The sequence below is a fragment of the Nerophis lumbriciformis genome, linkage group LG35, assembly GCF_033978685.3.
Source record: "Nerophis lumbriciformis linkage group LG35, RoL_Nlum_v2.1, whole genome shotgun sequence".
In the NCBI taxonomy this organism is placed as follows: domain Eukaryota; kingdom Metazoa; phylum Chordata; class Actinopteri; order Syngnathiformes; family Syngnathidae; genus Nerophis; species Nerophis lumbriciformis.
In genome coordinates this window covers 24,318,363-24,335,000 of record NC_084582.2, presented here as the reverse complement: position 1 = coordinate 24,335,000, position 16,638 = coordinate 24,318,363, and the positions used below count along the sequence as shown (strand labels likewise).

Here is a 16,638-nt window from a genome sequence, read left to right as displayed (position 1 = left end):
ATATATATATATATATATATATATATATATATATATACACATAAAAGTAAAATTTCAACATTTCAACATTCTCAGCTTTCATACAAGTGTAAAAAGAAGTCGAAATGCTGTTAATAGTGAAATGTAAAAATTAATTGATCAAAACTGACACTTCCTGCTTCAGAAGATCGTTGCTGAGGCTTCTCCTAAATGTCTGAAAAACGCCAAATGAAACACAAACCACATGTTTTGAAACACATGCGGTCACCTGCAGTCGTGCATGACGGCCATTCCAAAGTTTTGAACTACTTCCTCACTGCGTCTGATGTTCTACTGCATCACCCAGGGGTAGTCATCAGAGAAGATCTTCACTGTTGTCCTCTGACTTTGCTCTTTCATCCACAGGGTCCACCGGGCGCTCCTGGACCAAAGGTAATCAAGTATTTGCTGCGCCAGCTGAGGTCACTTGTTAAGTACTTTTTCTACAAGTGTCTTTTTGCAAAAGTGCACAGGCCGGCCCTTTTTGGAAGGCAGTGGGAAAATATATTCATATGTGAGAAGATGATGTGAGCACTCCCTCGGCTCCCTCAGCTCATTTTGCAATATGTTGAAGAGGGACCACAAGGAGATGCTATTGTACAATTCTGTCTTCCATCACGCACATGAAGGACAAGTTCGAGTTTGTCAAAAACATGAAACCTCCTCTTTTTAGGAACAATGATTTTGTCCAGGGTGTACCCCGCCTTCCGCCCAATTGTAGCTGAGATAGGCTCCAGCGCCCCCGCGACCCCGAAGGGAATAAGCGGTAGAAAATGGATGGATGGATGGATTTAGAGTGCATGAGAAAACATGGTCGTTTAGTGGCCAAAATGTTGATCACCGCACAATAGCAGGAGTTGTAATGGTGGTAAGGACCAAACTGCTGAGCCCGTATCCATAGTTCAGCAACATGATGAAGCAAATCTGCTGGAAACAGACCCCTTCCAATGCAGCTATCTTTTGGACTTAACATCAGGAGGTTGCCTACAGCCACAGTATTGTTTTGTTTGTTTGACCCTGCACTAATTAGAGCCCTGGGGTTTTGTGGAAAACACACACCAAACAGGGATGGAAGATGATTGGATAGAGGTGCTGAAGGGATGGATTGTGTTGCGTTATTCCGATAAAAGCACCTGGTTCCTTCTGCAAGATAAATGGGTCATACTTGTATAGTGCTTTTCTACCTTCAAGGTACTCAAAGCGCTTTGACACTATTTACACATTCACCCATTCACACACACATTCATCATCATCATCATCATCGGCGGTCACTCGAAGCGAGTATGACGATCCTCCTGGTAGGGGTGTATCCCTTTATGGAGGATGCCTGTGCGTGACTTTGTTTAACGTGGGGAGACTGGTGCACAGACAGTCACCACACGATCCTTGGCAAATCCGGGTCAGTCGTCCAAGACGACTGGAGACCTGCAGCCTTCATCCGCCATCCCAGCCGTTGTGACGCTCCATAGGGTTAGCAATCGTCCTCCGCCTGTTCCACCATTGCGGTCTTGGGTTGTTATTTCCCCATAACTGTCCCCACATGGATGTGGGGGTGCCTTCTTCCGCCATCGCAGCCGTTGTGGTAGTTTTTACATCTACCGTCTTCCGCCTGCTCCGCCGTTGAGGTCTTCACCGTATCCCTGGCTAGGGGGCAGTCAGGTACTAGGCCTTTGCCAAGGGCCACCTGGGGTAACAGTAGTAAAGGGGTTAACCTCCTAGTGCCCCAAGACCCCATGGAGGAGCCTCCACTGCCGGATGCACTTTAACGTCATGCCCAGGACACACATTCACACACTGATGGCGGGAGCTGCCATGCAAGGCCCTAACCACGACCCATCAGGAGCAAGGGTGAAGTGTCTTGCTCAAGGACACAACGGACGCGACGAGGTTGGAAGGTAGAAGGTGGGGATCGAACTAGGAACCCTCAGGTTGCTGGCACGGCCACTCTCCCAACCGCGCCACGCTGTCCCCATGCGGATGCAGAAATGGAAGAAAATAGTTGGTCATCTTTCTGCAAATTCTTCTTGGACTGCTACCTATGGACATGGTTTTGTGTTGGAGTACCCAAGAACACCACCCTTTTCAGATATAATACTTATGTATTAGTCACTAATAAATTAATCAATTATCACACCTAATGACAGCAAAGTGTACACTCACGAGGGTTGCGCAATATACACGATATATAAGACTTAACCTTTTTGACCTCAGGGCCAAACTTTACCACTACAGAGGCCCCAGGGCCCACTTAAATATCAACACTAAATTAGTAATCGTGCTCTTGATTTAAATATACATACACATACACACAATTATTAGAGATGTCCGATAATATCGGCCTGCCGATATTATCGGCCGATACATGCGTTAAAATGTAATATCGGAAATTATCGGTATCGTTTTTTTATCATCGGTATCGTTTTTTTATTTTATTTTTTATTAAATCAACATAAAAAACACTAGATACACTTACAATTAGTGCACCAACCCAAAAAACCTTCCTCCCCCATTTACACTCATTCACACAAAAGCAGAGGTGGGACCAAGTCATTGTTTTGCAAGTCACAAGTAAGTCTCAAGTCTTTGCCCTCAAGTCCGAGTCAAGTCCCGAGTCAAGACAGGCAAGCCCCGAGTCAAGTCCAAAGTCAAGACTGGAAAGTCTCAAGTCAAGTCCTAAGTCCTGCATTTTGAGTTTCGAGTCCTTTCAAGTCCTTTTAACCACAGACTAATATATTAACACAGATTGTGTATGCTTTTCAAACGCTGTATTTATTTATTAAAACAAGTGCATTTTAAATTGCAGGAAAGAAAATTGTGCTGACATTGCACTTTATAATAGCACTATTAACCAGTCATTTTAAACATTAACTCATTCCTTTACAGAACAAACACATTGAAAAATAAAGTGCAAATGTACTTATTTGTACAAAAGTGTTAACATTGAAAAGACATGACATATACGTGAACATAACAAAAAAGTTGTACTTTTTATATGTCAGGGCCCTATGCTGCATTGCATTTGCAAAAGACCAAATTAGCCAAGAGTCTGTCAGTCATTTGTGCACGATGGGGGCGTAGTATGATGCCACCATGGCTGAAAACTCGCTCCACTGGAGCACTGGAGGCAGGCACTGCCAAGACTCTCATGGCCACTCGGAACAGTGAAGGAAGAGTCTTCATGTTCAATGCCCAGAACAAAAGGGGGGGGAGAGTTTGTTTGGGTTGGTGCACTACTTGTAAGTGTATCTTGTGTTTTTTATGTTGATTTAATTAAAAAGAAAAAAAAAAGAAAAAATTCTTGTGCGGCCCGATACCAATCGATCCACGGACCAGTACCGGGCCGCGGCCCGGTGGTTGGGGACCACTGAGGTAAACAACCAACAGTATGTCAGAAAGCTAGCTAAAACGGTACACATATTCATAATATAGTATACATTTTAACTGACTTTTATTTTACTATTTTTGTCTTTTTTTAGGTGGCTAAAATACGCGGTGCTGCTGACCGCCGTCTAACGTTACGTGTGATATATTGACTAACGTAACCCTGCTTAAAAAAATCACTGAACAAAAAGTATGAATAAGGTAGTGAACTGCAACAGATTCCCGTGTTTGCAATAACGTTATAACGTTAGCAGTGAGTTTACAGCCTCACTGATTTAACTACACTGCAAATAAAAGTCACGTTACTTAGCCAATAAACGTTATCTTACATTCAAAACTTACCGTTCTTTGTGCAACTTCAAATGCCGGACGAAGTTGGAAGTTGTTACCTCTCCATCAGTAATTTTCGAACCGCATGTGTTGCATACTGCAAACCGTTTTGTGTTGACCACCTCGTAATTTTTATACCCAAACAAAATTATTTTAGGTATCATTTTTTGTTCACTGGCGTGTGGTTTGGACATGTCTTCTTCGTTGGTTGTCCTGCAATTTGATTGGATGAATGCTGTGTGATGAAAACAAAGTAGATCTAATTTGATTGGCTGTTGTACTGACAGCACACTAGCTGACACACGCAACGCTGATAGACAAGTACACAATGAAAAATACGGAGCGCTCCCGAATAACTTTTTCATCTTTGGGTTTTGGGGAAAGTAGCAAGTCATGTCAAGTCATGTCAATTCAAAAGGCTCAAGTCCAAGTGAAGTCACAAGTCATTGATGTTAAAGTCTAAGTCGAGTTGCAAGTCTTTTTACATTTTGTCAAGTCGAGTCTAAAGTCATCAAATTCATGACTCGAGTCTGACTCGAGTCCAAGTCATGTGACTCGAGTCCACACCTCTGCACAAAAGGGTTGTTTCTTTCTGTTATTAACATTCTGGTTCCTACATTATATATCAATATATATCAACACAGTCTGCAAGGGATACAGTCCATAAGCACATATGATTGTGCGTGCTGCTGGTCCACTAATAGTACTAACCTTAATTTGACTAATTTTCATTAATTACTAGTTTCTATGTAACTGTTTTTATATTGTTTTACTTTCTTTTGTATTCAAGAAAATGTTTTTAATTTATTTATCTTATTTTATACATTTTTTTAAAAAGTACTTATCTGTCAGAGTTTGTTGGTGACGAACCCCAAGATGCAAAGATGACGGCAGGCATTGAGCGAGAAAACATGATTTAATTAAACACTATGGCAAAAAAACAAACAGAAGGGTAACAACAAAAGGCGCGCACAAGGCGGAGAACAAACTTGGCTATGAACTAAAATAGCAAAAATGCTAACTGTGGACAAGAAACAAAAACACTTACTGTGACACGAAGGAACTATGACATGAGCAGAGTGAACAAAAGTAGACAGAGCTACAACGACAGGTAGTAGTGACAACAAGTATTAGCGACAATGACAATGACAATAATCCAGCAGTGACTGGAGGGTAGGGCAGGTATAAATAGCAGCTGGCTGATTGACACCAGGTGTGGCCAGGTGCCAATCAGCCACAGCTGAGGGGACACAGCACTCAGGGAGACAAACAGGAAACAGAACCAAAACAAGAGCGCTGACAGGAAATACTACACACAGAGGGAAAACTAAAACACAACCAAACTGTCAGGGGCAAGCCTGACATTATCTTCACCATACCTGGTTGTCCAAATTAGGCATAATAATGTGTTAATTCCACGACTGTATATATCGGTTGATATCGGTATCGGTTAATATCGGTATCTGTAATTAAAGAGTTGGACAATATCGGAATATCGGCAAAAAGCCATTATCGGACATCCCTAACAATTATCACTGGAGGACTACTTCACACGCTACACACGGCAGGAGAATACAAACAAAGGCTAGCTTTCCTCACCTGCTTCTGTCCAGGGCAAGTCCCCAGAGTCGGTGAATGGAGCTCCAGGAGTACCAGGACCTCCTGGGACAGATGGAGAGCTGGTAAATGTTTTTGCATACATTGAAGTGTTGACAATATTCATACAATAATAGTCAGAGTACACAACTTGGATGTTTCATGCGGAGGATCAAATAATCCTGGTGTTGTAGGGAGAGCCAGGTTTCCACGGACAACCAGGACCAAAGGGAGATGCAGGACTACGTGGTCCAGTTGTAAGTGAAAAAGTTAGGTTACATGTCGCAGGATCGATAAACGATGATTCCATGAACAGGGGTCTACGGGCCGTGCAGGTGCTCCAGGGTCTAAGGTAAGTATGTACTGCAGCTTTAGATCTCCAGAACAAAACTAGAACTCAAAAGCTGTTTTTCTCCTTGTAGGGTCAAGAAGGCTTAGGGGCTACCCCAGGACCCCGTGGACTAAAGGTCTTTTGTTTTCACTAAAAACTGTATGATTACATTTTATAAAGTGATCTTTTTATTTCACCATGAATGTTTATGTAGGGGAGACAAGGTCTACCAGGACCACCTGGACCCCCAGGGCGGATCAAGGACTACTTCACTCAGAGTCTTGTGTTGAAGGTAGAGTGGCGGTGCAGGAGACAACAGACACGTTATCACGTAGTGACTATTCAACACAACATCACGTATGTATTGTCATGACCTGTTGGCCAGGGGGCCAAGGGAGCCCGGGGCCACGCAGGAGACAAAGGCTGCAAAGGCGCTACGGTAAGTTTCTCCCACACAAAAGTCAAAGTAGGAGGGAAAAAAAGTTGTAAAGTGACAAGAATGTATACAATAAATAATAATGATATAATATAACATTTATATAAATAAGAGAGAGATTTTTATTTTATTTTTTGTGTATAATTTGTGTATTTTGTACAATTGTGACGGGTTTTTTTTTCTCTTTATAATTGTAAAATTGTTTTCCTTGTTAAAATATACTCTCATGAATTGTGATTATTTTCAATATTGTAGCTTTTTTGTCATTTTAGTATTATGGAAAAAAACAACCTTCATCTTGCAATATTACATTTTTTTTACATAAAAATAAAAATGTATTCTGTAGGAATATTTTGAACTCTATTACTCCTGTAACTTTTTTCCTCCAAAAATATGACTTTTTTTTTTGCAAAATTACAACTTCATTCTCATAAAGTTATGACACTTTTTATTGTAATGACACAAATTAATTTTAAATGTTTTTCCTCATAAAAAGACCATTTTATTCTTGTAAAAAAATAAAAAAGATTGGTCTTCTAAATATCACAACTGTTATTTCAGTGAAATATTTTTTATGCAATACTTACGCTTTGGTATTATAGTATTAGGAGGTGTTTCTTATAAAATTACAGTATAACTTTTTTACTCATATAATCAAAATGTTGAACTTCCATCCATCCATTTTCTACCGCTTATTCCCTTTTGGGGTCGCGGGGGGCGCTGGAGCCTATCTCAGCTACAATCGGGCGGAAGGCGAGTTACACCCTGGACAAGTCGCCACCTCATCGCAGAAATGTTGAACTTGACTCCCGTAATATTACAACTTTACAAAAAAACGACTCTTTTTCCTTGAATAAACACAACTGGTTAATGAGGCAGTTTTTTTTTTAATTATTATTATAATATGTAAGTTTTGTTTCTCGTAAAATGACTGAAATTATTCTTGTAAAAATATATTATATATTTATTTATAGTATATTTTCATTCTAAATACCTTAACTCTTATTCGATTTTTTTAAATGTTATACTTCTGCTTTGGTATTATACTACTGGGAGGGTTTTCTTGTAAAATTATGACCATATTATTAGTGTAGTATAACTTTTTTTTAACTCATAAAATAAACATTTTAAACTTGATTGCCGTAATATTAGAACGTTTTCCTCCCAAAAATGACTTTTTTTTGGTAGTAATACGACTGTTTATTGAGGCTGCTTTATTATTATAATGTAAGTTTTGTTCCTCAAAAAATGACGGCTTGCAAATAAATATAAATATATATACTGTTTGTATATATATATATATATATATATATATATATATATATATATATATATATATATATATATATATATATATATAAAATAACGCTTTAGTATCGTATTATTTGGAGGTTTTTCTTGTAAAATTATGACCATATTGTTAGTACAGTAGAACTCTTTTTTACTCATAAAATAAAAAAGTTAAACTTGATTCCCGTAATATTATAACTTTTTTCTCCACTTTTTTTCTTGTAGTAATACGACTGTTTAAAAAGACGCTTTATTATTATTATTATAATAATGTAAGTTTTGTTTCTCACAAAATGACAGATTTATTCTTGTAATGAATAAATATATATATATATATATATTATGCTTTGGTATCATATTATTTGTAGGTTTTTCTTGTAAAATGATGACCATATTCTTAGAATAGTAGAAATGTTTTAACTTATAAAATAAAAATGTTTTTCCTGTAATATTAGAACTTTTTCCCTCCAAAAATATGTTTTTTCGTGTAACATTTAAACTACATTTTTGCAAAATCAGAACTTCATTCTCATAAGGTTATGACTTTTTTGTTTGCAATGATATGACTGTTTCATAAAATGAGTCCCTTTTTGTTATCATAATGCAAGTTTTGTTTCTCATTAAATGACAGCTTTTTTTCATGTAAAAAAAAATATATATTTTTCTTATTCTTATTCTAGTAAAATCCTTTTTGTTTTAATGAAATACTTACACTTTGGTACTAGCAAGTTTTCCTTGTAAATTTACAACTATATTCTTGTAATTTGGTAACATTTTATAACTCATATCATGACAACATTTGTCTTGCATAAGTACAACTTTATGGTCCCAAAACAAGCACTTCCTTCCCTTAGCATTACCAATTGTATAATATTAGGACGATTTCACTTTTTTCTTCGTAGTTTTTAAACACTTGCGCAAAAAAATTACCGCTATTTTTTTTATATTATGACTTTGTAATTCAGTGACTTTGTTCGCAGATTAGTAATTGAGTTTGGCCCTAAGTGTTTTCTTCCTCCCCAGGGAGACCCTGGTGAGGGCTCCTACACAAAAGGAGCAAAGGGAGACCGAGGTCAACCAGGTGCAGAAGTAAGAAAATATTGCATTATGTGCTGTAGAGATATTTAAATAGTGTATGTTGAACAGCAGAGGGCAGTAAAGTAAAGTACTGAAGTAAATGAATGTGTGTTGTCAGACTTGAATATTCTCTCACGCCTTTGAAAGGCATCAAAGTGAAACTAGGATCACAGTAACATCTCCCTCCAAAGCAAAGCAGCCTCAGTGAAAAATGCAAGAGAGGACCTGGAGTCACAGCTTTTATGATGACTGGCACGTAATGTGTCCCCAACAAAAAAAAAAGAGGAAAATAAATGAAGGCCAGAGGCGCTGCGTCGACTGTTCTCTTCATAGCAAACACAAGTGTACTGACCCAACGTCCTCACTGAACTTCATTGTCCTTGCAGGGAAAGATGGGGAAGGATGGCGAACCTGGACAAGTTGGATTTATGGTGGGGGTGTTGTTTGCAGACCATCTGTGTGTGTGTGTGTGTGTGTGTGTGTGTGTGTGTGTGTGTGCTGATGATAACTTGTGTTTAGGGAAGGTCTGGTCCTAGAGGTGATCCCGGATACCCAGGAACTCAAGGAGCAACGGTCAGTCATAACAACATCCATTCGTAACACAATCATTCTAATGGGTTTTATTAACTGTGTGCTCCGTCCTCTGCAGGGGGCAAAGGGGGATCGAGGTCTCCCTGGTCCACCGGGGGAACTAAAAGTAATCCTCCTAGTTTTCAATGCACAATATTTTCTAACATGATTTTCAAGCTCGTTCCATTTGCAGACAGTGGCACCTGCGGATGGACTACTAAAGGGCTACCCTGGGGAGCCAGGTCATCCAGGACAACCAGGACTTGTAGGACACCCAGGTATACGAACACAGGTCTGAGTGGAATGAGGGAATGCATCAAATGAAATGGGTTATTTTTCTTTTTTAGGTTTTGACGGATTTCCCGGACCTATTGGCCCGCCAGGTGCTTACTAATCGAGGACACATTTTTTAGAACACATAGCCACAGGAAGTGACCTTGAAGAAACTCCCTGAAACACCAGACCTCTGAAGCGTTGCTGTCGGACTACTGTACTATTTGACAGATTATCTTCGTGTTGTGTCCCAAGACTTTTGCCCATAACATGTACAAAATGCACCAACAGTATTTGCAGCTCATCATCTCTCACTACATTGTTTACAGGGGGATCACAGAACTTTGCAGGTCCACCAGGTCCTGATGGATTTCCGGGCCCGAAAGGGGATCCCGGAGAACCGGGCGAGATTTATACGGGGCCTACTGGTCCGGAAGGGGACCCCGGGGATCAAGGACCGACCGGGGATCAAGGCCCACGCAGCCCTCCCGAAAAAGGAAAACGTACGTGCAGATGTTTGAAGAGTCCATTTACACAAATGATGGTGGCATTCAAAGTCATGAAATGTATTCTGCCAAAATGAAGGCACGTAAGGACGTTAGTTAGTCAATACCAACGATAAATGAAAATTAACTTAAGAACGTTGCGGTCATCGATAAATTGCTACGTCTGTCTGTTTTGTTTTGTCGTCTGTGGCTTTCAAACTGGAGACAAGAAGTCTTGTAAGGTCCGAAGGCGGGAAAAGCGCTGCCTCCATAGCGAACACTCTGCCGGACGGCAACACCAGACGGCTCTGGAGGTCCAAACCTGTAGACTGTAGACTCCTAGTCCTGAACTGTGACACCAGGTCATGTTCATGAGCAAGCTCTTTGTTTCGTTTTATCGTCTGTGGCTTTCAAACTGGAGACAAGAGGTCTTGTAAGGTCCGAAGGCGGGAAAAGCACTGCCTCCATAGCGGACACTCCGCCGCAACACCAGACAGCTCTGGAGGTCCAAACCTGTAGACTGTAGACGCCTAGTCCTGAACTTTGACACCAGGTCATGTTCATGAGCAAGCTCTTTTTTTCGTTTTATCGTCTGTGGCTTTCAAACTGGAAACAAAAGGTCTTGTAAGGTCCGAAGGCGGGAAAAGCGCTGCCTCCATAGCGGACACTCCGCTGGACGGCAACACCAGACGGCTCTGGAGGTCCAAACTTGTAGACTGTAGACGCGTAGTCCTGAACTGTGGACACCAGGTCATGTTCATGAACAAGCTGAGCTTGTTTCATACACGACTTTGTTTCAGTCGCCAGTTCAACACACCTGAGCTAACTTGGCTAACATTAGCAATTCTCGTGGCACAGACACCTCACGTGACCTACAGTGGCCTCGGGTGGACAAACAAGGCAATTCTCACATTCCCACATTCCCACAGTAAATGGAATAGAGTTCCTTCAGCTGCCTGACGCTTTATACAAACATTTTAAACAACTGAGAGGGTGTAAAATACAATTTATTCAAGATGTTAAATTGACTTAAGTTTATTTTTAATGCATCTAAAGGGTTTATTGGCATTTTTCCAAATATCATTCCATGACATCCATCCATCCATTTTCTATGACATGTCTTTTTGAATTCCTAGTTTTGATGTTCGTTTTATTCCATAAAACATTTTAACTTGTTCTAAATTGTTTTAAATAAAACGTGTCCTCCTGTTTGTGGCTATTATAAGTCATATTTTCAGAGGATATGGATTTTACAGCATGGTTTACAGAGATAACATTTTTAAAATGACTTCTAGATAAATTATATTGATCAACTAATTCAGAATTGGATGTTTATTTACAGGTCTTAAGTGCAGTTCCTTTTTCAATAATTTTTGATTGAAGGTACTGTGTGATGATTGACAGGCCGAACCTTTTAATTGGCCATTGTCTGCGGCCTGTGCACAAAGTCAGAACACAGGATGTTACTACAGAAAAATAAATAAATCTAAATAAATTCTCACATGAAACATACTTGCGGGACAATTCTAATTCCCCGGCCGAGTCATACCAAAGACTATAAAAATGGGACCCATTACCTCCCTGCTTGACACTCAGCATCAAGGGATGGAATTGGGGGTTAAATCACCAAAAATGATTCCCGGGCGCGACCACCGCTGCTGCTCACTGCTCCCCTCACATCCCAGGGGGTGATCAAGGGGATGGGTCAAATGCAGAGGACACATTTCACCACACCTAGTGTGTGTGTGACAATCATTGGTACTTTAACTTGAACTTATACAGACACTTGTAATATAATAAGCATATACATGTTTTAAAGTGGCATTACAAAACATTAAATGAGATTTGCTGATAGCTTTAGGAACCCTGGATGGGGATTTATGATGATATTAATTTATGATGATATTAATTATGATGATATTAATTTATGATGATATTAATCGACATTTAAAACACTTCCTTGTGGTCTGGATAATATGTATTGGATAGGCTTTAACATACATTTGGCTCCAAAGTCGTGTATTGCTCTTTTACATTTACACCACTAGTTGGAAGAATGACGTCACAGCCAAGTTGTGAGCGCTCTAGGTACGAGGTCGGAAATCAAGTCGGCCGCGTCCACGAATGTTATTTTTGCGATTGCCTTGTCTGAATATAAACCACTTATTGAGAAATATGCACTCTTTTAAAACATGGTGGTTGAAGAGGCAACACAGACGCTAATGCTAGCAGTGAATGTATAAAACACAAAAATATCCATCCATCCATCTTCTTCCGCTTATCCGAGGTCGGGTCGCGGGGGCAGCAGCCTAAGCAGGGAAGTCCAGACTTCCCTCTCCCCAGCCACTTCGTCCAGCTCCTCCCGGGGGATCCCGAGGCGTTCCCAGGCCAGCCGGGAGAGATAGTATTCCCAACATGTCCTGGGTCTTCCCCGTGGCCTCCTTCCGGTCGGACATGTCCGAAACACCTCCCTAGGGAGGCGTTCGGGTGGCATCCTGACCAGGTGCCCAAACCACCTCATCTGGCTCCTCTCGATGTGGAGGAGCAGCGGCTTTACTTTGAGCTCCTCCCGGATGACAGAGCTTCTCACCCTATCTCTAAGGGAGAGCCCCGCCACCCGGCGGAGGAAACTCATTTCGGTCGCTTGTACCCGTGATCTTGTCCTTTCGGTCATAACCCAAAGCTCATGACCATAGGTGAGGATGGGAACGTATATCGACCGGTAAATTGAGAGCTTTGCCTTCCGGCTCAGCTCCTTCTTCACCACAACGGATCGATACAGCGTCCACATTACTGAAGACGCAGCACCGATCCGCCTGTCGATCTCACGATCCACTCTTCCCTCACTTGTGAACAAGACTCTGAGGTACTTGAACTCCTCCACTTGGGGTAAGATCTCCTCCCCAACCCGGAGATGGCACTCCACCCTTTTCCGGGCGAGAACCATGGACTCGGACTTGGAGGTGCTGATTCCCATCCCAGTCGCTTCACACTCGGCTGCGAACCGATCCAGTGAGAGCTGAAGATCTTGGCCAGAAGAAGCCATCAGGACCACATCATCTGCAAATAGCAGAGACCTAATCCTGCAGCCACCAAACCAGATACCCTTAACGCCCTGACTGCGCCTAGAAATTCTGTCCATAAAGGTTAGGATCAGAATCAGTGACAAAGGGCAGCCTTGGCGGAGTCCAACCCTCACTGGAAACGGGTCCGACTTACTGCCGGCAATGCGGACCAAGCTCTGACACTGATCATACAGGGAGCGAACCGCCACAATAAGACAGTCCATTACCCCATACTCTCTGAGCACTCCCCACAGGACTTCCCGGGGTACACGGTCGAATGCCTTCTCCAAGTCCACAAAGCACATGTAGACTGGTTGGGCAAACTCCCATGCACCCTCAAGGACCCTGCCGAGAGTATAGAGCTGGTCCACAGTTCCACGACCAGGACGAAAACCACACTGTTCCTCCTGAATCCGAGGTTCGACTATCCGGCGTAGCCTCCTCTCCAGTACACCTGAATAAACCTTACCGGGAAAGCTGAGGAGTGTGATCCCACGATAGTTGGAACACACTCTCCGGTTCCCCTTCGTAAAGAGAGGAACCACCACCCCGGTCTGCCAATCCAGAGGTACCGCCCCCGATGTCCACGTACAAAAATAAATACATACAATACGGGGCGGCAAAGATCGGTTGGTAGAGTGGCCGTGCCAGCAACTTGATGGTTCCAGGTTCAATTCCCGCCTCTGCCATCCTAGTCCCTGCTGTTTACCCACCTGCTCCCAGTGTCACCCACATTGGTTTAAATGTAACTTAGATATTGGGTTTCACTATGTAAAGCGCTTTGAGTCACTAGAGAAAAGCGCTATATAAATATAATTCACTTCACTACATCGTATATGGCTGATCTAGTGCGACAAAAACTAATCAGAAGTGCTAATAATGGATATTATAGAAACGTATATCATTGTTTACATTCAAAGCAGCCATTTTTTAAACAAACTCGGTTGGTGAGAATGCTCTGACTTTCCGAGGCGGAAAGCCGACCTCAAGAGGCGTTCCAGTACAAATGGAACTCCGACTTCCCAGTACAAATGGAATGCACTATTATGACCCGTTTTTTGAGTGCATTCTGGAGGCGTTCCCAGATTGCAAATGAAACAACGCCCCACCCTCTCCAAATGAATCATCATTTCACTGTTGAAAATGGACACTGTTTAAATACAAACCCCGTTTCCATATGAGTTGGGAAATTGTGTTAGATGTAAATATAAACGGAATACAATGATTTGCAAATCCTTTTCAACCCATATGCAGTTGAATATGCTACAAGGACAACATATTTGATGTTCAAACTGCTAAACATTTTTTTTGCAATTAATCATTAACTTTAGAATTTGATGCCAGCAACACGTGACAAAGAAGTTGGGAAAGGTGGCAATAAATACTGATAAAGTTGAGGAATGCTCATCAAACACTTATTTGGAACATCCCACAGGTGTGCAGGCTAATTGGGAACAATTGGGTATAAAAACAGCTTCCCAAAAAATGCTCAGTCTTTCACAAGAAAGGATGGGGAGAAGTACACCCTTTGTCCACAACTGCGTGAGCAAATAGTCAAACAGTTTAAGAACAACATTTCTCAAAGTGCAATTGCAAGAAATTTAGGGATTTCAACATCTACCGTCCATAATATCATCAAAAGGTTCAGAGAATCTGGAGAAATCACTCCACGTAAGCGGCATGGCCGGAAACCAACATTGAATGACCGTGACATTTGATCGCTCAGACGGCACTGTATCAAAAACCTACATCAATCTCTAAAGGATATCACCACATGGGCTCAGGAACACTTCAGAAAACCACTGTCACTAAATGCAGTTGGTCGCTACATCTGTAAGTGCAAGTTAAAGCTCTACTATGCAAAGCGAAAGCCATTTATCAACAACATCCAGAAACGCCGCCGGCTTCTCTGGGCCCGAGATCATCTAAGATGGACTCATGCAAAGTGGAAAAGTGTTCTGTGGTCTGACGAGTCCACATTTCAAATTGTTTTTGGAAATATTCAACATCGTGTCATCCGAACCAAAGGGGAAGCGAACCATCCAGACTGTTATCGATGCAAAGTTCAAAAGCCAGCATCTGTGATGGTATGGGGGTGCATTAGTGCCCAAGGCATGGGTAACTTACACATCTGTGAAGGCACCATTAATGCTGAAAGGTACATACAGGTTTTAGAACAACATATGCTGCCATCTAAGCGCCGTCTTTTTCATGGACGCCCCTGCTTATTTCAGCAAGACAATGCCAAGCCACATTCAGCACGTGTTACAACAGCGTGGCTTCATAAAAAAAGAGTGCAGGTACTTTCCTGGCCCGCCTGCAGTCCAGACCTGTCTCCCATCGAAAATGTGTGGCGCATTATGAAGCGTAAAATACGACAGCGGAGACCCCGGACTGTTGAACGACTGAAGCTCTACATAAAACAAGAATGGGAAATAATTCCACTTTCAAAGCTTCAACAATTAGTTTCCTCAGTTCCCAATCGTTTGAGTGTTGTTAAAAGAAAAGGTGATGTAACACAGTGGTGAACATGCCCTTTTCCAACTACTTTGGCACGTGTTGCAGTCATGAAATTCTAAGTTAATTATTATTTGCAAAAAAAAAGTAAAGTTTATGAGTTTGAACATCAAATATCTTGTCTTTGTAGTGCATTCAATTGAATATGGGTTGAAAAGGATTTGCAAATCATTGTATCCCGTTAATATTTACATCCAACACAATTTCCCAACTCATATGGAAACGGGGTTTGTATATATATTCAAGTCGTCACCGCTATTTTTTTTCTCCTGCACACAACATATGGATTTAGCATTAGGTACATTCAAACTCTTTTCAAGTCACAAGAGACAAAATACATCACAGCGTCCCCTATTCCTAACCCCACTGTAGATAGGTAGATACCACTCATGATACTTCTAATGCAGCGGCTGCCATTTTGGGGCATTGATAAAGAGCTAAAGTTAGGAGCTCGCCTCCACCCACAGCTGTTTTTGTCAATGATTCTTGACTCTGTACGAATCAGAGAGCCTGGCGCTTATATTCTTATGTTCGTCACGAGAGGCCAATAAATAATATACGCCTTCCCAAAGATAATGATTGACAGTCAGTGATTTGAACAATTTGCTAATAGTGTGTTGAACTGCACTTGCTAATATAAAGTGATTGATATGCTTTCCTTTTTATGCTTTGTTACAGCCTGATAAACTGTTTCTCCACATAAACACAGCAACAAGGGGGATTAAAAAATATGGACTAAATGTGACTTTTTATTGTATTTTTATAGCACCTATGTGCAACATTTTATGTCTGTTCGCTCTCTTCGACATCAAACGGTCTCAGCAGAGAGCATTTACTGCAAAGCCAAACAAATGCTACAACAGGCGCTCATTGTGATTCAATATGAAGCATATTCAGCTAAATGAAGAGAAAAGAATGCTATGTTGAACTGTCAGTGTTGCTCGCAGCTTGCACAACGGTCAGAGGTCAGCCAGGAAGCAAGGGAGTCCGGGGGATCCCAGGACCGGCTGGATACGATGGGGTGTTTGGAATGAAAGGTAGGAAAATAACACTTTGTTTACTTTGCGATGTTGGTTGATGGAGCAAAGTGCTAATTATTTGAAGTACAATAACTGTTTTTTAACAGGGGAAAAGGGTGAGCCTTGCTATGAGTGCACAGGAACAGGAGAACCAGGTTTACCCGGTCCACCTGGCACACCAGGACTACCAGGTAAAAGGAGATATCAGTTATTCTGCTCTTTCCAAACATTCAAAGTAGTCAAGATCAAA

At 41.4% G+C, this 16,638-nt stretch overlaps 1 protein-coding gene across 1 annotated transcript in view; it reads left to right on the top strand.

Moving 5' to 3' along the window:
* The window catches only part of LOC133575324 (uncharacterized), a 54,566-nt gene that overhangs the window by 23,900 nt on the left and 14,028 nt on the right, over positions 1 to 16,638 (top strand). The window contains exons 8-23 of the mRNA XM_061927974.2: positions 385 to 411; positions 5,343 to 5,411; positions 5,520 to 5,582; positions 5,642 to 5,677; positions 5,748 to 5,792; positions 5,871 to 5,948; positions 6,042 to 6,095; positions 8,406 to 8,471; positions 8,846 to 8,890; positions 8,979 to 9,032; positions 9,109 to 9,156; positions 9,223 to 9,307; positions 9,377 to 9,412; positions 9,632 to 9,805; positions 16,317 to 16,406; positions 16,496 to 16,579. Coding sequence (XP_061783958.2) covers positions 385 to 411; positions 5,343 to 5,411; positions 5,520 to 5,582; positions 5,642 to 5,677; positions 5,748 to 5,792; positions 5,871 to 5,948; positions 6,042 to 6,095; positions 8,406 to 8,471; positions 8,846 to 8,890; positions 8,979 to 9,032; positions 9,109 to 9,156; positions 9,223 to 9,307; positions 9,377 to 9,412; positions 9,632 to 9,805; positions 16,317 to 16,406; positions 16,496 to 16,579 — 1,054 coding nt within the window. The remainder of the gene's footprint in view (positions 1 to 384; positions 412 to 5,342; positions 5,412 to 5,519; positions 5,583 to 5,641; positions 5,678 to 5,747; positions 5,793 to 5,870; positions 5,949 to 6,041; positions 6,096 to 8,405; positions 8,472 to 8,845; positions 8,891 to 8,978; positions 9,033 to 9,108; positions 9,157 to 9,222; positions 9,308 to 9,376; positions 9,413 to 9,631; positions 9,806 to 16,316; positions 16,407 to 16,495; positions 16,580 to 16,638) is intronic.